The sequence below is a fragment of the Mugil cephalus genome, chromosome 2, assembly GCF_022458985.1.
Source record: "Mugil cephalus isolate CIBA_MC_2020 chromosome 2, CIBA_Mcephalus_1.1, whole genome shotgun sequence".
NCBI classification, from domain to species: domain Eukaryota; kingdom Metazoa; phylum Chordata; class Actinopteri; order Mugiliformes; family Mugilidae; genus Mugil; species Mugil cephalus.
In genome coordinates this window covers 31,782,929-31,806,149 of record NC_061771.1, presented here as the reverse complement: position 1 = coordinate 31,806,149, position 23,221 = coordinate 31,782,929, and the positions used below count along the sequence as shown (strand labels likewise).

The window sequence follows — 23,221 nt, the reverse complement described above, 5'->3', positions numbered from 1 at the left end:
TTTTCATGTTTAAGTTTTCATGCGGTGGAGAAAGTCTTTTAAACCCATAAACCCATTAATTATTCCCCTCGTCTCCTTTCAGGTACCATCCGACCGGTGCGGAGGAGCTTTTATGACCCGACCTCGGCCCCGGGTCAGGGCTGGCAGTGGGAGTGGGAAAACGACGCGGGGACGTGGACGCCGTACGACATGGAGGTGGCCATCGCCGTTGAGAGCGCCCACAGCCGGCAGCAGCCCTGCCTCGACCTGACGCCGCTCGGCTTCTGCTACCTCATCGACTTCCAGAACATGACGCAGGTTTGTTTCAGGGAGCCTCCTCTAAACACTCTAATTAGGGCTGAGCGGTACGAACGAAAATGTATATGTACACGGTATTTTTCTAAATTATTAGGTTATCAGGTTTTTTTTCACGCATAAAAGAGCAATTAATGCCGTAGATTGACTGTTTAACTGTGACGATAAGTAATCAGATAGAAATCTGGGGACATTTGCAGCACAAAAATCTCCGGTTAATGTAATGTTAATACAGCGTGACCAGCTACCGTAATAACTGTAGCCTGTGCGCATTTTTTTTTCTCATTCATAAAAAGCTAAAATTGGGGACATTTTCGGGGACAGGTCATCCAAAACGGGGACTGTCCTCAGAAGTCCGTTGAAAATGGTCCAGTCTGAAACAGTGTCTGGTGTAATCCAATACACAGGTATGCAGGTATATTAAAAATTCATATCATAGCAGAAAGTAACACCAGTACCAATATAAGACCTGAACGTTTGCCTGCGCAAAAAAAGAAGCTTACGGTATTTAAATTACCGTAACTCACTGATGGACAAAATTCAAAGCGTGGCTGAACACTGGGGAGTCGTGCTTTTTGTGGGGAAAAACGGTCTCTTTCTGCCATTACGGTAATGATGACGCTCTGCAGGTTGGGGAGTGACGAGAGTTGTTGGTAAAAAGAACAAAATAATAAGTTGGTTATACCCTTGAAATGTCACAAAGGTCTTCCAGACAAAAGCACAACTTCCCAGCCACACTTTGAGTGTGAGTTACGGTAATTCAAATGTGCTTTAATGTGTCACCAGAGATACGTTGAGGCTTTAAAAGCTTTAAGGGCTTAAAAAGTTAAATTTCACTTGTTGCAACCTGCAGAAACCCCTGACGCCTGTTTTCGTCCTCCAGGTGAACAGACAGAGCCAGAGGTGTCGGAGGATCCAGAGGCGCTCGGACCTGGCCTACCCACTGGTATCCGGCCCCCTCCCTGTCCCCAAAGGAGGGGGTGTGGGAGGAGGAGGGGGAGGGCTAACAGGAGCCCTGCTAGGCGTAGGGGTATCGGGGGCCGGCATGGGGATCGGAAACTCCGTCTACCCCAACGGAGGCGTAGCGGCGTCCGGCCTGGCCCAGCCGTGCTCCTGCCAGCAGTGCATGCTGGTCCTGAGCGTGAAGACCAACCCAGGAGGGGCGGGGGTCCAGACCCTGGGCCGGCGCTCTCTGACCATGCAGCGGCCCAAGAACTCGACGCCGGCGGCCTCCAAACCTCTGAGCCCGTCCAAGTCGGCCACTCTGGGCCGAGGCCAGCAGCAGAGCTCCAGCTACTACCAGACGCTGCCTCACGGCCTCGCCATCTCCAGGAACAACGCCTCCCCGAGGAGGAACGCCCAGCTCTTCGCCCAGTCGCTCGCCGCCCTCACCGCCGGGGCCTCCTCCCTGGGCCTCTCCTCGTCTTCCAGCAGGCCTCCTCCGCCGTCCCTCCCGCCGCCCCAGCCCCCCACGTCCCACCCCGGTACGAACCCTCCGTCCCTCCCGGCCAAGCAGTCGTCCTCCTCCTCGTCCTCCTCGTCCTCCTCGTCCTCGTCCTCGGCCAACGAGCCGGTGCCGACCGCCACGCTGATCACCCCCGCCAGCAGCGTGACCACGCCCCCGTCTCCGGTGCCGTCTCCGTCGCCCGTGGTGATGAAGCCGCAGCGGACGCCGTCGTCCGCGGCGACCGTGTGCCACGCTCCGTTGCCGCAGCGATCGAGCTTAGCCGGCCTGAGCCGACCGGCGTTACAGAGGATCGCGATGGCTCAGTCCAGAGCCCTCATAGCGTCAGGGTGAGTCCCTCCTCCTCCTCCTCCTCCTCCTCCATCTCTTCTTCTTTCTCCTACTCCTTCTTCCTGTCCTCCTCTTACTACCACTTCTCCCTCCATTCTCCTCCTCATCTTCCTCCTCCTTCATCTCTTCATCTTCTCTCCTCTTTTTCTTCTCTTCTCTTCTTATTTATTCTCCTCTTCCTAAATCATCTCCTCCTCCTCCTCCTCCTCCTCCATCTCTTCTTCTACTCCTCCTCTTCTTCTTTCTCCTACTCCTTCTTCCTGTCCTCCTCTTACTCCCACTTCTCCCTCCATTCTCCTCCTCATCTTCCTCTTCCTTCATCTCTTCTTCTTCTCCATCTGTTCCGTTTCCTCTTACTTCATCTTCTCCTTCTCTTCATCTTCTTCCTCCTCTTATTTCTTCTCCTCTTCCTAAATCTTCTTCTCCTCCTCCTCTTCTTCTTTCTTATGTCTTCATCTCCTCCTCCTCCTCCTCCTCCTCCTCATACGTTGAAATCTGAGTCGTGGTGTGAAGTGAAAACAACTGAGCATCTTTTCCATAGAAACTCTTTCTTCATCATCTTCTTCTCTGGAACCAGAAACCTTTCGCTGACATCGTCTTTCCGTTCCGCGGTGAATCTGTTTCACAGAAACTTCAAACAGGAAGTGACATCATCTCAGTTTCAGTTCTCCACCAATAAACCACGGTTCTCAGTCAATCTCAGTCAGTCTGAAACAGAGATTTTATTTTGTTTTGTTTTGTTTCCTTCCTCCTCCTCGTCCTCCTCCTCCTCCTGCTCCTCCTGCTCCTCCCCCCTCGTTGCATCTCAGCAGTCTGGGCCCCTCATGGCCCCTCATTGTTGGTCTCCACAGTAACCTTTGTTGGATTCCTCCAGCCTGGACCACATTAGCAGCACAATGCTGAGCCTCTACTAACCCCCCCCCCCCAAGTCTGTTCTTTTTAGCTACTTGTGCATGTTTGCATTTTTTCAGGGATGAAGTGAGATATGAGATGGGATAACATAAAATAACCTTCTATAACTGCTTGTCCTCTGCAGGGTGAAATAAAATAACATAAAATAAAATAAAATATAATAGATTAAAGTAAATTTGATTAAATTAGATATAATTAAATTAAATTAAATGCAGCCAGATGAGAGAAAATTAGATGAGGAGATGAGATGAACTGAGATGAGTTAATATGTTATGAATAGAGAAAAAGAGTTTAAATTAAATAAAATTTGATTAAGTAAAATAAGAAGCGATAATATATGATGACATGGGATGAGATAAAATAAAACTAGACTAAAAAATTTTTTTAAAAATTTGATAAAGTGAGATCAGAGGAAATGAGTTTAAATTAAATAAAATGGAATAAATGATATAAAATTAGTTTAAATTAAATTAAATGGAATAAATTATATAAAATTAGTTTAAATTGAATAAAATGGAATGAATTATATAAAATGAGTTCAAATTAAATAAATTGTGATGAAATTAGATAAACAAACATTGATGAGCAGGTTGTCCAACAGTGACGCTGTTTTAAACAGACTAATCACGTTTAATAAAGACACTTAATCATTTAAACCTAAATCCAATCTTGTCACGAGTCCTTATCGTCGTTATTAGAACATAACGAAATAACACTCGGCTGAAAAGGCGCACACATAAATCACACACAACATTTAAATACGACACTAATGAAAAATACAAAATATCCTAGAAGAAAAAGTAATGATGCTGTGGCGACCGTCCAGATTTAACCGCGTAATGTTTCTTTGTGGTGATGCAGAGACAATAGAGAACGCTTTGTCCCGACGGGAGGGTTGTGTAGCTGTATTTTTATATATTTATTTGTGTGTTTGTGCAGACAGACTCCGACTCAGACGTCCGAGACGAGGGGAGGGAAGGGGAGGGAAAGGGAGGGGGGGGGGGGGGGTCGAGACAAAGAAACAAGTCAGCAAACTGTCAAAGATTGATCACGTCGTGCTGCAAGAAATGAGGCCAACACACACTCGTGCACGGCTGTGGAGGAATTTACCCAACACACACACACACACACACAGTGAAAGTAAATATTGACGAGCAGAACGAGCGCCCTCTGTCTGGAGGGGGGGGGGGATTATGGGAACGAGACAAAGGCCGTGAATGGGGTGGGGGAGGGTGGTCTTGGTTTGTGTGTGGGAGCCAACTTTTGCAGGGTGCACTAACGTTGTGGGGCCATTTTGTCGTTCCTGTCACAACTTTGTGATATTAATGTCCCTTCACACTTAAGTGAAAAAAGAAAAAAAGCCACTAAGCTTGAATCCTGCAACCTTTTTTTTTGTGCTTAAATATTTTAATTAACCCTCTACGTCCAAATCACACGACCAATTTAAGACGTCACTAAATCTGTTTCAACGTTCACAGACTAACTTCAAACCACAGACCAGCTTTTAAATTGTGTTGCCAGGAGGAAAAATAGACTTATTGTGAAAAATTTACACCACAATTTTTCCTGAATATTTTCTTCATGTTGGTGCACAAGAGAAACTGTGAAGAGCAAAACTGAAAGCGGAGATCGCCAGGCTGCTTCAAATGCCCAAAGCCCAGGACAGCCCCTTTCTTATTGGTGGGAAAATGCATCCGGTCGACCAATCAGGAGATGATGTGTCAGCGGTTGCTAAGGAAGAGGGAAAAGCTGTGATTGTGAGGCTGAATTCAGCCTGTGGAGTCAAAGGGAAAGAAGACAGAGATTTACTACTGATCATCACATCTGGTAGTTTTGTAAATAGTTGTACAGAAATGTGTGATGCATTTCCTGCGTTTTTCATAAATAGTTATAAATGTTGTTTGCTAAATTTCTCCATAAGCTTTTGAAATTTGGACTTTAGATTTACGTTCTAAGTTATAAAAATGGTTGGTTCAACATGTTTGTGATTTTCACAAGGAAAACTTTTTCCTACTGTGTTTTGGTGGTTTTAGTCTTGTTTTAAGTTTAATGTGTTAAAACAGTTTGTCAAAAAAGAAGAAAAGATGATGAAACAAGTGAGGTTGAGCTGAAGAGAGTGAAACCAAACAAGGTGAACAGCTTTAAGATGAAATATGGAGAGAAAACCAAAAGTTGTACTACAGAGTAACATATATATGTGTGTGTGTGTTTACCCTTTAAATACCTTTTTTTTTACAAAAAAAAAAAAAAAAAGAGAGAGAGCAAAGGAAAAAAAGGACATATGGGGCAAACACACAAAATTACCTATTTTCAATATAAAAGATGACTGGAAACATTTTTACCTGTTGTCTCAGTCTAGAACATCAAAGATCAAACATTAGTAACAGTTATAACATTAGTAACATTAGTAACAATTATAACATTAGTAACAGTTATAACATTAGTAACATTAGTAACAATTATAACATTAGTAACAGTTATAACATTAGTAACATTAGTAACAGTTATAACATTGGTAACATTAGTAACATTAGTAACAATTATAACATTAGTAACAATTATAACATTAGTAACAATTATAACATTAGTAACATTAGTAACTAAATGATCCTAAAAGTTAATTGGCGTCTTTGTCTCTGAGCTGATTCACTCATTAACCCTCAGACGGAGGAGGAGGAGGAGGAGAAACCACACGTCTGCTCCTGTTTCTCTCCTCGTGGGAGTTTCCTCACTCGTGATATTTACTTATTTTTACATCTTTTGGCTTCACCTGTGGCCATTTTTCTGAGTGAGTCTAACCTCCTCCTCATCCTCCTCCTGGCCTCCTCCTGGCCTCCTCCTGGCGTCCAGTTAAAACGTTCTGACCATGTTTTGTTTTCTCTCCTCCAGAGTTCCCACCGTCCCAGTGAAGAACCTCAACGGATCCAGTCCTGTTCACCCAGCACTGGCCGGTAACAACACTCCACCTTCTCCTCCTCCTCCTGCTCCTCCTCCTGTCCTCCTCCTGACCTCCTCCTGCTCCTCCTCCTCCAGGTATCACAGGGATCCTGATGAGTGCTGCTGCCCTCCCCGTGTGTCTGACCCGACCTCCTAAGCTGGTCCTCCATCCTCCTCCTGTGAGCCGGAGTGAGGTGAGGCCGGTCCCAGGCTTCAGTCAGTGCTGCAGGAAGACGACCAAGAAACAGGCTCGAAAAGGTCAGTGAGCCCTGCACCTCCTGGAGGAGCACAGCCCATACATAAATGTATATAACAGTCAGTGAGCCCTGCACCTCCTGGAGGAGCACAGCCCATACATATATGTATATAACAGTTAGTGAGCCCTGCACCTCCTGGAGGAGCACAGCCCATACATATAAATGTATATAACAGTCAGTGAGCCCTGCACCTCCTGGAGGAGCACAGCCCATACATATATGTATATAACAGTCAGTGAGCCCTGCACCTCCTGGAGGAGCACAGCCCATACATATAAATGTATATAACAGTCAGTGAGCCCTGCACCTCCTGGAGGAGCACAGCCCATACATATATATGTATATAACAGTCAGTGAGCGCTGCACCTCCTGGAGGAGCACAGCCCATACATATATACATAACAGTCAGTGAGCCCTGCACCTCCTGCAGGAGCACAGCCCATACATACAGTATAAACCAACCTGTCTGTCTGTGTCCAGGGAAAACTCCTGAGGAGGTGGTGAAGAAGTACCTGCAGAAAGTAAAGAGCCCCCCAGAGGAGGTACCAACTTACACAAGCTCTACTCCTCCTCCTTTCCTTCTCCTCCTCCCCCTCCAGTGTCTCATATTGTTTCTCCCCTCTCCTCCCCCAGGACTGTACCATCTGCATGGAGCCTCTAGGGGGGCCGTCTGGATACAAGGGTCCGGGGGCGGGGCCTGTGTCCAGGGCGGAGTCAGTGGGGCGTCTGGCCCAGTGTGGCCACCAGTACCACTTCCAGTGCCTGGTGGCCATGTACAACAACGGCAACAAGGACGGCAGGTAGGTCCACACCCAGAGTCCCCGTCCCCCCTCGCCCATTCATAGACCTCAGTGTCTTAAATGGACCTCCGTGTCTCCCCCCGTCAGCCTCCAGTGTCCCACCTGTAAAACCATCTACGGCGTGAAGACGGGCAACCAGCCGGCGGGGAAGATGGAGTACCACGTCATCCCCCACTCTCTACCGGGACACCCCGACTGTAAAACCATACGCATCATCTACAACATACCACCGGGCATTCAGGTAGGACCAGGACCAGGACCGGGACCATGTGGTCCACAGTCAGCCAATCAGAGAAGACCAAGGACACTCGGGTCTAATCAGGGTCTAATGTGGTCTACAAGGTCCACCTCTGAACAGGTTTATTAGGAACCAAGAAGAAGAAGAAGTGTCCTAATATTGTCTAATGTGAATCAGCTCTGATGTTCTAATGCTCAAAACACATGTTTACATTAGTTTAAGGACCAGGAACCAGATATGAGGAATTCATTCATCTGGATTTAACACAGGAAATTTTTTAAAAAGTCGAAATTTTGAATTTCAATGATTAAATTCTATTTGCACGGGATTATTTTTACCTGAGACGTCCTGAGGTTCAGATATTACTACGTCTGTGTTACATGCGGTGCATTTGCACGGGTTTGTTTGATTGTTTTATTTTTCTATTTGAACTATTCGAACTATCTATTTGAACATTGACATATGACTTTATATAATAAATGGATTGCAGACTGTATAGCAGTATGAGTTACAATAATAAAAAAAAATGGAATAAAATAAAAAAATACATCTAAAAATAAAACAATTAAATTAAAATTAAATACTAACAGCAAAATAAATAAATAAAAAATTGTAAATAAATGAATGAAATAGGTAATAAAATACACACACATACATACAAATAAATTAATGCAAAAGATAAAGTATAAAAACAGGTAAATATGAAGCAAACTAGGAATGAATACGTAACAAACAGTTTTTCTTTGTTTGTTTTTGAACTTTTTATTTAAACATTGACATATGACTTTATATAATAAATGAACGGCAGGCTGCAGCAGTATAAGTTACAATAAAAAAACTGTATAAAAGAATTCAAACTAGAAATAAATATGTAACAAACTCTGTGTTTTACTCTAATTAACTATTGAGAAAAAGGGTTCAGGTGTAATGTTTCCTTCAGACACTGAGATCACAGACGACCTTCTGACATTATGCCAGATTAAACTCGTCCTGTGTGAACACCGACGCCCCCATGTGGTCAGGACTTTAACCCTCTGACTTTTAACCTTCCAGGGAACAGAGCATCCGAACCCAGGGAAGCCCTTCACTGCCAGAGGCTTTCCCCGACACTGCTACCTCCCAGACAGCGAGAAGGGACGCAAGGTGAGCAACACAACAACACACAAAAATTACTCAAAACAGCAGCAGATTTTCACAAGAGTCCTGAAACTATACTATATATAGTATATATAGTTTAAACTGTGGATCTTTTCTCCGGTCATGCATTCACTCATATTATTTCCTATATATTATTTATCTCAGTCAATACATTTACATGCACATGGGAAAAAAAACAACAATTATTGCCTTAAGTGCGTGTAAACACGTTACTCCGACTAATATCAGAGTTCTTCTTCTCTGACTAAGACACCCGGATAATACGAATGGAAATTGATTTTCTCCAGCATGTACACACCTTAATCAGAGTTAAACTAGACAACATGTGTGTGCACATGCTCCACAACCACTGCCCTGGTGTATGACCCCGTAACAAAAACATCCAATAAAGCCGGTCGCAGTAGAAGAAGAAGGTAAACAGAGTTGGTAGAAGAACCACCTGAGGGATAGCGCCATCTATCTGCACCAGAAGTAGCGCAAAATTAAAAAGCTGAACTATTTTCCATCTGGTTGTTGTTTGAAATGCCGGTCTGACACATGAACGACTCCAGTTATTTATTACATGACGTAACAGGTCAACCAGAAAGTGCCGTATTAATCTGCTGACGAGACACATATCGCCCCCTAGTGTGGAGGAGGAGGAGGACATGATCCCATCAGTTATTCCATTTTCTCCGTTGCATGTAAACTGGAACAAGAACCAAATTCAGAAAGTTTAGAGCCAGGCTGGATTAAGATGTGCATGTAAACGCACTGATTATCTCGAGTTCTCGATAAAACACTTTGTTTACCCGAGATAATGAGATAAATAACTCCAGATCTGGTGTAAATTACCTGGTTATGAGTGCGTGGCCGCTGAGGGCGTCCGTACTTCTCTAAACGAGTGTTTGACTCTCAGGTTCTGAGGCTGCTCCTGGTAGCGTGGGATCGCAGGCTCATCTTCTCAGTCGGTACTTCGAGCACTACGGGAGAGTCCGACACCGTCATCTGGAACGAGGTAACTCCGGACTCCAGGATTAGATCTAGACCTCCTGTGGTTTCTGGTTCACTAATCTTCTCCCTTTTAAGGTCCACCATAAGACGGAGTTTGGCTCCAACCTGACGGGCCACGGCTTCCCCGACCCCGGACACCTGGACAACGTCCTGGAGGAGCTGCGAGCTCAGGGCATCACGGAGGACGATGGACTGATGGAAAAGTGAGAAAGAGGAGGAGAAGGAGGAGGAGAAATGAGGAGCAGATGAAGAGAAGTGGGCCTTACCGTGGAGGAAGAGACTGGGGACGACTCTCTCTGCCAGCACTTAGACGGGGGTGCAGAGGAGGGGGCGGGGGGAACATTTCGGCTTCTGGGAGACATTTTGTTTTCGCCGCTTTCCGAGATGTTGAATGAGTCATTGCTGGATTTGCCCGTCAATGCAAAGCAGAGGAGCAGCACCAGGGGCGGGAGGAGGAGGAGGTTTGAGCAGCATAGAAAGAAAAGCCAGGAGACGGGAGGAGAATTAAAAGGAGGCTCGTGGTTTTAGCGACTAATCCGATAGGTACTTAAATAAAAAAAATAAAAATAAAAAAAAAGTCGGTACTAATATTCAGGACAAAAATAACAAGTTTACTTTACAGTGAGAGAAAGAGAAATGAGATGGTCAAATGTTCGGGGAGTTTGGTAAAAACTGGGAGAGGAAGGACAAGGAAGAGGAAGATGTTGGTGGGATGGGAGGAGATGACAGGAGGAGAGGGTGGCGCAGGAAGAAGAGTGGAAGATGGAGCACGGACGTAGCATAGCTGTAGGAGTAGAGTAAAACTAACTTGTGTGGTACTTCTTAGGCGTAAAAGAAACCAAGAGATTGAGGAGTAGAAGGAGGGAGAGCTGGCTCCGTTCAAACCTCCTGCCTGACTGCTGCTGCTGCTGCTGCGCCTCCTTGTGGGTACGAAACAAAAAGAAAATAATCTCCACTTGTTTTTCATGTAGTCCTCATTTAACGTCATTCCATATGTTGCCTTTTGTTTTTGTTTTTTTGTTTGTTTTATACGAGCTAGACTGTTTATTGAGTGTTAAATGATAGAAGACCAAACTGACGGCCTGCTCGTTTAGGCCTACGTGAAGTCTTACCGCCGAGGGTTCACGTTAACCTTAACCTCATCATGCTAATTGTTTCTGACGGTTCCAGCGGATACCGTTTATATTCTCCAACAGACCGGACAGAGGGTCAGAAAGCTGGAGAGGACAAGATGCGAATGAGTGAATTTAACGTAAAGTCCACCCATTTTCCTCCACTTATCTGAGACCGAGTTGGCAGTAAACTTGAGTAAGGAAGGAAATCGAGACGTCTCTTATCCCTGGCAACTCATTTGATGATGTTCCCAAGCCAGATGAGGAGGAATATAATCCCTCTGGTGGATTCTCCTTCCATCCTGGAGGAATCTTCACCTTCATCAGCCACCACAACCGGTCGCTTTCAACAGAAAGGAGCATTGACTCTACTCCTCTAATCTCGAAGGCTAATTTCAACCCCTAGTATCTGTTCTTTCAGATTCTACCAAAAGTTTAAGTTTGGAACATAGCCAGTAATTCAAAAGCCTTTGAATTGGAGACCGATATGGATTTTTTAAAGGGCCAATACCGATCAGCCTTGGCCGAAACATGCTGCCATATATATACACATACATACATCAGTCAATCTCTACTTTGAATCTACGGTTAAGCTCCATCTTCATCAACGCGGTCAACCTCAGATCGAACATTTAAAATCATTTGCAAAGAAAACTTCTCTTGATACTTTGGTTTGCTTGGATTAATGGAAACACAGCTCCTTTGATATGTGGCCATTTCTTTTCTTTTTTTGTGCATCTACACTCACTTGCCAGTTTATTAGGTACAGTAGTGAAAAAAGTCCTGCTCTAAATCTTGTCTTCGTGAAGGTATTCAGGATTAGTTCCACTTAAGGCTCTTTTACAGTTATATTTTAACTTACATACGTAGCCTACGCTGGTTTGAAACACTTCTACTTGTACCTGTCACTCTGTGACAACTCCTCCCAAACACTAGTTGGCGCTGCGTCTTTTTTTGCCAGTCGAGTTGTCGGCCCGAACACGAGTCGTGTAAATGTCTGTATCTCAAAACCTCCTCAGTTAACCTTGCCCATTCTTTATTGATCCACAATAATAAAACAATTCAATTCAATTCAGTAGCAGAGATGAAGAGTTCCCTTCAGTTTAACAGAACGGCCATTGAATTGCCGTCTTTCTGATGCTGTTCCAACACTTACTTATTTGGTACGATACTGGGCTAACGATATGATTTTTTTTGCTTGCAGGCAAACTGTGACTGAAAAAGTTTCCTTTAACTATTTCTCAGACCAAAACCACATTCCTGAAGTTGGATGTAACTTCAAAACTCTTCAAAACTAATATATTAAAAAGAAAAAACATACATATTTATATATATAAAAACTACTAATTCTCTACACAAATTAAAGATCTTTATATTCTTTTTATGTAGTGATGTATGATGCCGATCAAGTGAACTCAAAACTAGATTACGCTGATTTGAATCGTCACACATTTACATGCCTCGTTACATCCCTGTTATTTGGATCAGAGTGCATTCACTAATGTACCTAATAAACTGGCCGCACCATCATGCTCTGCGTTTCCATCAGGTTGAAAACCTCCTGCTTAAACCTGCACCACAAAACATTAAAGATCTCTGTTACTAGAAACGTCAGCGGCCTAAAGTTCTGTTGCAGCTGCAGCCTCTTGCTTCCCTCGCAGAGGCTCATGGGAGCTGTAGTGCTGAGACTCCCCCATGTTTCACTCCAGTGACGGATAACTGGAGGGAAGAAGCAGAGACGGAATAAAAGAGCTTTAATGTCATCGATACGTTGGATTATTGGTCTTACCTCTTCTTACCGACTGATGCCCAGTCTCTGAGTTGGGTCTTTAAATGACCCCTTTAAGGTTACGACTGTATATGTGTGTGTGTACTGTGTATACTACCAACACACTCCCAGTTTAGACTTTTATTTTGCTACTCTGTGGGAATCACGTCCTGGACGTCCTGACGTCTTTTATTATGTTTTTTTGTTTGTTTTTTTTAAATGAATTCTAGGTACACCTTTTGCTTTCTAGTAGCATTTTGTTCTCTCACTATCATAGAGTCATTTAACCCCCCCACCCTTATTTTGTACATGTTTTTCATGACTTGTTTACAAAGACAGTGTTATTAAATAATGTCTTTATTTCTCTCTGCGTACAGATGTTAAGCTGATTTACTCCCTCTTTTCTTTGGAAAAGGAATTTGATGGTAGACTTTTTTCTTTTTCTTTTTTTTATCTGAGTGGGAAAATTTAATAGAAATACACGTTTCTGTTTTCCACATATCATGTGTCCTGCCAGTTTTTTGTCCGTCCCTCATTTAGCAGCAAATTAAAAAGAAAAATGAAATGTCTTAAAACTCATAGCCTGGCTCAAACGCTGCAAACAAATTGATTCTGTGTGGTCAAACTTAAAAGTTTGCGAGTTTTATTTGTTCTAACTGAGGTAATCTGATTTTTGGCACTGATTCATGCCGCGTGTCTGAGCCCAGGACAACATTTCTTCCCCCTTCACCTCCTGGCCATGTGTGTCTTTTGTCCTCTTTGTCTTTAAGAGGTGAGGACAGGGAAGATGTGAAGGTGCCTGCAGGGACGAGACAGAGAGCAGCAGAAACATGAAACGTGTAAATACTGCAAATTAATTGCTGGAGTGTGAATGATTAATACAAGGGGGAGGGAGGGGAATAAAGAATGAATGAAACGTACTCGTTGTGGTGGTTAGTATTTATCCAATCAAAGTGAAACCAGAGGCCTGTGTCACGAAGCGAGCTGAACTTATCCTGCTTTACTCCAACTTATCCAGCTGAACCTATTCAGAACAGTGACGATCTGGATAAGCGATATCACGACGCTGGTTATCATCTCACTAACTCAATCCAGGTTTGTCTTGTTGTGAATCGGTGAACGTGCACGTATAAGGGCGGGTTCCAGGGCAGCAGACCAATCACAGTCATGAGGCTGATCCACCAGCAAAAAGGAGCAAAGACTGATTCTACTCAAATATCAGAAAAACGAAAATCTCACTCGAAATCTGCAAAAGTCAAACACCGCGGCTAAGGCATGATAAAGGATTGAAATAAATACGTAAATTCCACATCAATGTCTCAGTTAGTTTACATCTAACGAAGCCACAAAACCCAGTCACTGCGCTGCATAGATGCATAGATGAATCGCATGTATCTGGAGTAAAAAGAACGTGGGAGCAGATAAAAACCAAGCACAAAAACACAAGTTCATCTGGGAGCTGGATTTCTTAATTCTATAATGTTACATGAGCTACAATAAAGATGGAAGCTGATGCCACAAGTACATCATGTCAGTACATCAAGTTGTTGTCCTGAATGAAATTATCCTGATTCTGAGCTGTGTTTGAGTTTATCGGGGACAAATGGTTAAAATATCCTCTTCTTTGTGTGATTGTCTCAGTGGCGGCTGACCCATAGGGGGCGCTGCGGCTCTGCCCCACCAACTGTTGAGGGGAAAAAATATTTATATATATATATATATATATTTGAGTTTTACTTAATAGTGTGTGTGCCTACATGCAGTTTAAATAATTTGAACAACATTTCCACCAACTGACACTCCTTAAACAGTGAATTTCCACTGACAGACCGTGCATCATCCGCTCATTAGCTAAACAGCCAATCAGGTGATGGTTGCTATGGTTGCTAAGGGGAGTTAATTACGGATAATTGGCCGATCAACGTCGCCAGATTTAACGCCAGTGGGGCGCTGGAAATTTAGCCCCAACTGCTACGTAAAATGCGTGAAGGTTTAAGATTGCTGAAGCTACATGAGCAGCGATAGTTATTTTTTTCGTAGTGCGACTTCCAGACTCTGTCCTATGCTAAAAATAAAAAAATAATAATAAAATACGTGCGACGACGAGGAGCGATGGCGGCGACGACCGGAGTTCAAGAGCAGCTTCCACCAAATTCGGTCCTTTTGCGAGGTGGACGACGGAGGAAAAACTTCTCATTAAGGAGCTCGGACCCGACAAACCAGAAATCAACATTTCACAAGCAAAACAAGGTGAAAGATAAATGTTACAAACGGAGTTTTTGTCGGAGCTGGTTCAACCTTAAGACGCGGCTGGTGACTTTTCTGTTTTCCTCTGTTTCCTCTTCAGAAGTGACAAATGTGATTCGACTTGGACAAAGACTGGACTAAACGACTTAAAGCAAATATCTGCGAGCGGATCAAGAAGCATGAAAGGTCCAAAGTTCACATGGGAAACTGCGTAAAGCTAAAGATTAGCATTAGCATAGCAACGCAGCTAGATGATGGGCAGCGTGTTGCTTTAAGAAGGCGCAATGAAGAGGTGGATAAAAACCGTAATATTTGTTCTAAGATCATTGATTGTGTTAAATTTTGCGGGACAACGCCGGAATATTCAGAGCTTTGGTAAACTTAATGACATCTATTGATCGGGACTTGAGGGAGCACCTTGGAAATGCGACCGTATTTAAAGGCAAACTCAGCTCCTGGACTGAATGCTGGCAGTTCTAAGAGAACAGATCGTGGATGAAGTAAAGGCAGCTGAGTTTTTATCTATCCAAGCTGATGAAACTACCGACATTTCCACACACTGTCAGCTAGTCTTGGTACTAAGATACATCCATGGACGCAACAATATACAAGAGCGGTTCTATGGATTCATCAAGGTACCGAACAGCTGTGCGGATTCAATAGCCAGTGCCTTATTGGAGATGCACGGCATCCTTCCTGAGGGACAAGAAAGAAAGTTGACCGCCCAGGCATATGATGGGGCGCAGGAGTGCAGCGAAAGGTACAGGACATCTGTGCAAACGCTCACTACATTCACTGTTATGCCGATCAGTTAAGTGAAGGGAGGCTACTGTACGACTGTAAAGCGATCATACAAAAAGGAATAAACATATACAGATAGCCGTGCCCCTTCGATAGCTCAGTTGGTAGAGCGGAGGACTGTAGTGGCTTGCAAGCTGATATCCTTAGGTCGCTGGTTCAAATCCGGCTCGAAGGAGGACTACTCTTTTGGCCGCTTGGCGGTGGCCTAGCGCCTGGTCTTTGAAGAGTGAGTGAGTTTGTGGATAAAACTGAAGCTCCAATCATTTGTTTTCATACATGATCATATCTATTAAAATATACTATAATTCAAAATTATATATGCACAAACTAACCGCAAAAGACAAGTTCCCTGACCGGGAATCGAACCCGGGCCGCGGCGGTGAGAGCGCCGAATCCTAACCACTAGACCACCAGGGACCCGAAGGCCAGCGTTAGACTGGTACTTTTAAGAGTTATGAGGACAGTGTGTTTATGTTTTCAGTGCGTAGTTATAGTCTGGATTCCCTGGAAATAAGTTTCTATTTTTCGAACTCATGGGTTTCGGAATCAGCGAAAAATAACATTAGCCAGAGACAGTTAAACAGACATTAGTTGGTGATAGCCTTCTGAAAAATGGGGCAGACTGGTATGAGGGGCTGTCAAGGACATTACTCAGAATTACCATTCACACACACTACTGAAATGTTATGCTCTCATACACACTACTGAAATTTCTGTGTTTATGACATTTATTTTATGACATGAAAGGGAATTAAGAGGATGTTATAAGTTTTTTTTTTTTTTTTTTTTTTTTTTTACAAGCGCATTGCAGTGTATTGAATCGCTTCAATCATTTTGACCAGGAAAGGCTTCATAGAGTGCTTGATGACCATACAAGAACTATATCTGCTCTTCATGCGGTGGTGTCTAGATATGATCCTTTGAATAGGGACGTGAGTCACCTACTGGGATCACTGCACAGATGTTTTCGTAATTTGCTTCATGCACAGGAGGCCAGACAGAGGTCTGCTTATGCAAATTTGTTAACCCCAACAACCGTCACTGGTCTCGCCGTCCCGGACACACCATAACCACTGCAGAGAATTGCATCCTGCTTTGGGATAAACAGAAGAACTCTGTACAGACACAGACAACTACTGGGAATTGAACCATTACGATATGCAGTTATGTCAAATCAAGAACTGGATATCCTTGTGACTGTAATATTACTCCAAATGCAGGGGAACCTATGTCCTTGGAAGCCTGAGATCACATGACTTAAGGATCCAGCGTTGGCGCGTCAGAGACAACCTGTATCGAGTGGATCCTATTGGGTGATCATTTAGATGCCGTCATGCTATAAGGCGAAGGGTCTGCAGTGTTCAGTCCCCCAACCAATTATGGTAAGTGATCATTCATTCATTCATCTTATTTTATTCTTAAATTCTATTTTTTATTTTAACTTGTTATTCTATTTTATATTTCCTATTCTATATTTATATTATTTATATATCTCAGGTCTGTACATTTATACCAAGAGCTGCTGAACAGAATTTCGTTGTGCCTTGCATAATGACAATAAAGATTCTTGATTGATTGATTCTTGATTCTTGATCATTTTTTAAGTAAAGGTGCCATGCCACACCATTAAAAATGATGTACAATAAAGTCCAGCATAACCAAAAGTTACTTTAAAGTATTTACTGTGCTGAAAAACACGCCATGTCAGTGTTTTAATATTGTTTTTGTTGTAGTTTTCTTGTTTCATAATCCTGTTGTTACATTTCACTGTTGTAGATATTTAAGATTATTCTTGTTCTAAGCTTTTATGTCTATCCCATTAGTGCACAAGTGTAATAATACTGATTCTGGTCTCCCAACAGGCATTTCGATGGATGCTGGTTGTGTTGATGGCTTCTAATAAACAATGTGTAAACAAGAGATGGAGATAACCACAAAAGACACCAACAAATGTATATGCACATGGTATTCAGGCTCTGCCAAACCCATATGTGTCGAACTTCTCCTTAAAGAGCCAGTATGAGACATGGAGTGGGAAACCTGATGCAGTTTACACATGTGTTGGCCATTGGGAACAGTGGTGTAGGAGAGAAGTCGTCATCTTCTTTGTGAATGAACTCAACAGACGGACTTGGGGAAAAGCCAATAGGAGGGACTAGAGACGCTCCAGTTGCGAAGGCCAATATCTTCTGTAGTTTAGATGGTCCTTCTTCTTCTGTAAAACAGAACAGAATCGACCGATCATGAAATCATAATGCATAAGTGTCTATCAAGTCAGCAACAGTTTCCATCTGCATGTTTTCAGAATTACTTTGAGGTTAAAGCCCCGGACTGGCAGGAGGGTCTTTCCCCCCTAAATACCACTGTGGCCTCAATAGTAGTTTCCTATTAATAAAAAATATATTATTACTCAACCAAATGTCAAGGATTTAAGTCAAGTATTGTACCTTCTGCATCTTGAAGATAGTCTCTCCAGAAGGTAATCACCACTTCCTCTGCAACTCTCTTGTTGTTTCCTTCTGGTGACGGACGAATGGTGAAAAGATCCTCTACCTGGTCAGCAGTCAGTGTACTTGGCTCATAGCAGAACAGGGGGCGAAAGCTGTCTGGATGTTCCTGGATTTTCTCCTTCTTCTCCTTGTGCCCGATGTCCATATGCCGAAGCCCTGCTGAGCCAGATAACGTGGCCCGGAGGTCCGGATCGGGCCTGTTTCCCGCTTGTTGTTGCATTAGACAATGTTCGAATGGTCTCTGCCGACGCCAAAATGTTATTTAGTAAAGCGGCAGCTTCTGTTAGACCATCAGAAAGCCCGTGAGACGACATGTGTGCTCCAAAGATGCTTCCTCCTCCGAGGCGCCTTCCGTTTACACTTAAAATGCTTTCTGGTTACACTAAAATCACTTCTATTTACACTGAAATCTCAATAGTGTGAGAGCATTTCACTAGTGTATGTGAGAGCATAACATTTCAGTAGTGTGTGTGAATGGTAATTCTGATACAGCCCCTAGGGTAAGTTAAACCTAACCCTAACCCTCCAGCCCTGCAGGGTCCCTCGTCTTAGGAAAAACTCCATCATTGTCCCTGTTGCTCAAGATAAGAGAGAACGAACACACACACCTAACATCCAGGAAATGAGAGGGGAGGAGCATCTAAACGAAAACATGTTCATTGAGTTAGTTCAATGCCAGGGAGTCACCGAGCGAAAGGAAGAAAACTCACGGTTAAAGCGAGGTGAGATTAATATTCTTCTTCTTCGTTGTGTGTAGACCGCGAAGGAAAGACGAGGCAGAACTCAACAGTTTGATTCACACATTCGCACAAACTTGTGCTTTATCACTTTCGGTTCTGGCTGCTCTCGTTAAACTGTGCAGTGAGTGTGTGTCACATCTTGTTTTCAATCATTCCCTTTCATGGCATGAAAAAAAAATTGCACTAATAAACAAAAAACAAAGGAACGGATGAAGATTAATTTTAAGCACCGTCCCTTCCCTCCAGCGATCATCCACCATGTAGACAGCATGTGTGTCCTCAAAATGCTCCAAAGAAGTAAATAGCCTACACTTCCTCTTCTGAGCCACCTTCCTGTTACACTGACATTTCAGTAGTGTGTGTGAATGGTAATTCTGATTAATGTCCCTGACAGCCCCTCATACCAGTCTGCCCCGTTTTTCAGAAGGCTACCACCAACTAATGTCTGTGTAACTGTCTCTGGCTAATGTTATTTTTCACTGATTCCGATACCCATGAGTTCGGAAAATAGAAACTTATTTCCAGGGAATCCAGACTATAACTACGCACTAAAAAAATAAACACACTATCCTCATAACTCTTAAAAGTACCAGTCGAACGCTGGCCTTTGGGTCCCTGGTGGTCTAGTGGTTAGGATTCAGGGAACTTGTTTTTTGCGTTTAGTTTGTGCATATATATTTGTTAATTATAGTATATTTTAATAGATATGATCATGTATGAAAACAAATGATTGGAGCTTCAGTTTTATCCACAAACTCACTCACTCTTGAAAGACCGGGCGCTAGGGCGCCGCCAAGGGGATAAAAGAGTAGTCCTCCTTTGAGCCGGATTTGAACCAGCAACCTAAGGATTTCAGTTTGCTAGCCACTACAGTCCTCTGCTCTACCAACTGCTGAAATAAGGAAAGGAGAGGAAATTTTGAAAAAATGGAAGGAGCCTGTAGTTATTTGTGTCTCTGCTGTCCATCACAAGTAAAAGCACACATATTCTTGTCTATTAATTTGAGAAATCTAACCGAACATGACACTTAACTGCAGAATAGCATAGGAGGCTCTTGACCCAAAGGTCGCTGGTTCGATTCCACCCTTGGAACATGAGGCCTTTAACACAGACTACTACCAAGTGTTATCAGATGTCCCTAAATGTACTTTTATAGTCATTTTAATATTTCTGAATGAAGTACTGCAACAATGTTGTCGTTTTCTATGAGTGAGTTTGCATTTTCGCAGAAAAAATGAAGACAGTCACTGAAATGCAACAAATTTATTACAAATTTCACACACACACTCACAAACACGTGTGTTAAAGTTAAAAAAAAAAAAAATAGAACAGCAGCAAATTAAGACTTTTTTTCTTTTAAAACTATTAATATACATATTGACAAAGAATGCCACGCCATGTTTTTTTCCATGAGAGAAGTCGGTGGTGGAAGAAGCGCTCAGGAGTGAGCCGACCAAGCTAGACAGTTGACGGAATACAATGATATTAGCCACATATTTACCTTTTGTAGTTAAAGTCAGCTGAAGGTTGGACGTCTTTCCAATCATTCGAAGCGGTAATATTGAAATGACAGTAGAGGTCTTCTGCGCCTGCGTGAAGGCCGGCCGGTTGAATTTTGGAGAAGCGCCGTCGTGATTGGCCGTCGGAAAGATGGAAATGTCGGGCCGCGATTGGTCCGCCCCGGCAATTTTGGACAATAGCTACGGGGATTGGCCGAGAGCAAAGATGGAGACGGCGGGCGGCGATTGGTCCGCCCCGACAATTTTGGACGATGGCTACAGTGATTGGCCGGGAGCAAAGATGGAGACGGGGCGACGTGATTGGAGGGGAAGATACAGACTCTCACCCTCCCGCTATCGAAGGGGCACGGCTTTGAGTTCATGTTTATTCCTTTTTGTATGACTGCTTTACAGTCATACAGTAACCTCCCTTCACCTCTGGGCCTGTATGACGAAGCAGGATAACGGGCTCAGCGAGGTGACTTCAGGGTTATTCCTGGGTTTCCGGTGTCACGAAGCTGGATTCATTCTTATCGAGGTGCGTTAACATGGTAACTCACTCTGAACAGCAAACCTGCTTCGGGTCAGAGTAACTTTAAGGATTGATTTGAATCTGATAAAAGACTCCACCCACCGGCCAATCAGCTGTTCGGGACAGAATCACGTGTCCTTTCATTGAAGACCTGATTGAGATTGGAGCCCAAATCAAGAGAAGAGCGTTACGGCGGGAACGCATTTTACATGGGGGTGGTGTGCTGTCATCTAGCATAAGGTGTGTGTAGGTTCAGGAGAATGAAACAGAACTTTTCCTATTTAAATTTAACACATACAAAGAATTTAGAACCAAGTTATTTTCAAAAATTAAACATAAACAGATGATTTTAATACCCTCTCTGATCAAGAAAAAATGCCCCTCATAGACTGGCATCTCCAAACTTATCTACAGCCCTTAGGGTAAGTTAAACCTAACCCTAACCCTCCAGCCCTGCAGGGTCCCTCGTCTTAGGAAAAACTCCATCATTGTCCCTGTTGCTCAAGATAAGAGCATCCAAAAAAAGAAAATGTCTTTCAGCTTATTGCAAAACTCTCTCTGTAACGTCATGGGAAAAGAGAACGAACACACACACACACCCCTAAAATCCAGGAAATGAGAGGGGAGGAGCATCTAAAAGAAAACATGTTCATTGAGTTAGTTTAATGCCATGGAGTCACCGAGCGAAAGGAAGAAAACTCACGGCTAAAGCAAGGTGAGATTAATATTCTTCTTCTTCTTCTTCTTCTTCTTCTTCGTTGTGTGTAGACTGCGAAGGGAAGACAAGGCAGAACTCAACAATTTGATTCACACATTCACACAAACTTGTGCTTGATCACTTTCGGTTCTGGCTGCTTTCGTTAAACTGTGTAGTGAGTGTGTGTCACATCTTTTTTTCAATCAGAGTGAATCCTCTGTTAATGGCCAAACTCCTTTAGGTTTGATTTTAGTAGCATTCTCTGTGACATTGTTTCGATAAGAATTTCGACCCAGTGTTGCATCATTTTTTTTTCATGGTCTTGTATTGATAATGGGAGATTCTGACCACTGAATAAAGCCTTCTCCAACACATCCCACAGATTCTCAATGGGGTTCAGGTCTGGACACTGTGGTGGCCAATCTATGTGTGAAAGCAATGTCCAATGCTCCGCGAACCACTCTTTCGCTATTTGAGCTCCATGCCATGCTTCAGAGTCCAGTATCTATGCTCCCTAACAAACTGAAACCTTTTTTCCTGATTGTCTTCACTGGATTAGTGGTTTTCTTAAGGCTACACAGCTGTCCAGTCCCAGCCCCTTCACATTTTAATTACGGAAATGCTCTTCCTTTCACTATTAAACATAGCCCTGAGTTCTACTGCTGTTTTTCTTCCATCTGATTTCACCAAACATTTAAGTCACCAATCGCCATCAATCAGGGTTTTTTAAACTTCCAACATATTTTCCACCACCACGGGATGTTTCTTCCCACATGGTTGTTTAAGAAATGAGAAGCTACTCATTGCATCAGTTGGACTTAAATAACTTGTTGAATACCAGCTGAAAGATAATCACCCATGCACTAATTATATAGTAGGACGCTCCTAGCTATTTGTACAGTTAAATTCAAGTGAGGCTAATATAAACTCATTAAGTGTCACTGGTTTACCTCTCAGACTGATGGAAGTCCAGGAGATGGAGGAAGAGGGGGACACATGTCCATCTATGAAGAGTGACAGGTCTAAAGATGATAATCCAAACTTCAGTGAAGAACCTGGACCCTCAGACACAAAGTAAGAAACTGTTTCTGCTGTAAACTGACCTGATGGAAGAATTTAGGATAAAGCAGATGTGTTCTTCTAAAAGGGTTATAGTCAAGGTATAAATGTTTTACTCGACAGACAGACACACAGATAGATAGATAGATAGATAGATTATGGAGTTCTACAAGGTTCTATGCAAGGACCGATACACACTTCCCTTAGATTTCCACTGCTATGTAGATGACACCCAACTATATTTATCTAGAAAAGCAGTTCACTGGTTTTGATGAAAGCTGGAGAGTTGAAATCAAAGAAAGTGAATTCAAATGGAGAAGTAGCCACTCTTTTCCTTTTAGAGCATCTGAGCTTCTGGATAGTGTCTCCAAATGTTGATGTTTCTCACCAACAAAATATTTTAATGATCGAGAAATGTGTTGACAGAGAGAAGAAGAGGAGTCATGTTTCTGCGGAGGAGCCGCTGTCCTGCTGTGCTTTGTGTCAGGACGTCCTGAAGGATCCAGTCTCTACCAGCTGTGGACACTGGCTCTGTAGACAGTGCATCACCTCATACTGGGACCAGTCGTCTTCATCGGGAGACTCCTCCTGTCCCCAGTGTGGACAAAGATCCAGAACAAGTAAGACTGTACATCTGTCTGCTGATGGAGTCTTTTCTGAAAACCAATTGATTTAATTGAAGCTGGGCTGTTATGAGAAGTAGCAACTGTTTACAAAACATTTAAAAGTCATTTTTCTTTCTTTCTTTTTTTTTGATGATGATGGTGATTTCCAACATCAGTGACTGGATTATTTATTTTCTCATATTTGTTCCTTTTTTAGGTGAACATAGATTAGTTGGACATCTGACACCTACAGTATATGAAATTGTT

At 43.1% G+C, this 23,221-nt stretch overlaps 1 protein-coding gene and 2 non-coding genes across 5 annotated transcripts in view; 2 read left to right on the top strand and 1 right to left on the bottom strand.

The window, feature by feature from the left end:
* The window catches only part of LOC125003774 (E3 ubiquitin-protein ligase DTX4-like), a 29,178-nt gene extending 15,994 nt beyond the window's left edge, over positions 1-13,184 (top strand). For all 3 annotated transcript variants that reach the window (XM_047577946.1, XM_047577945.1, XM_047577947.1), the window contains exons 3-12: positions 83-297; positions 1,178-2,088; positions 5,891-5,952; positions 6,035-6,196; positions 6,676-6,737; positions 6,829-6,995; positions 7,083-7,236; positions 8,287-8,376; positions 9,290-9,388; positions 9,460-13,184. In XM_047577946.1, coding sequence (XP_047433902.1) covers positions 83-297; positions 1,178-2,088; positions 5,891-5,952; positions 6,035-6,196; positions 6,676-6,737; positions 6,829-6,995; positions 7,083-7,236; positions 8,287-8,376; positions 9,290-9,388; positions 9,460-9,591 — 2,054 coding nt within the window. In that variant the 3' untranslated portion in view covers positions 9,592-13,184. The remainder of the gene's footprint in view (positions 1-82; positions 298-1,177; positions 2,089-5,890; positions 5,953-6,034; positions 6,197-6,675; positions 6,738-6,828; positions 6,996-7,082; positions 7,237-8,286; positions 8,377-9,289; positions 9,389-9,459) is intronic.
* Positions 13,185-15,398: 2,214 nt separating this feature from the next.
* On the top strand, positions 15,399-15,487 carry trnay-gua. The gene is given in 2 exon segments: positions 15,399-15,435; positions 15,452-15,487. It is a non-coding gene; the product is annotated as a tRNA-Tyr (tRNA).
* Positions 15,488-15,657: 170 nt separating this feature from the next.
* On the bottom strand, positions 15,658-15,729 carry trnae-cuc. Its single transcript has one exon. It is a non-coding gene; the product is annotated as a tRNA-Glu (tRNA).
* Positions 15,730-23,221: the final 7,492 nt, after the last annotated feature.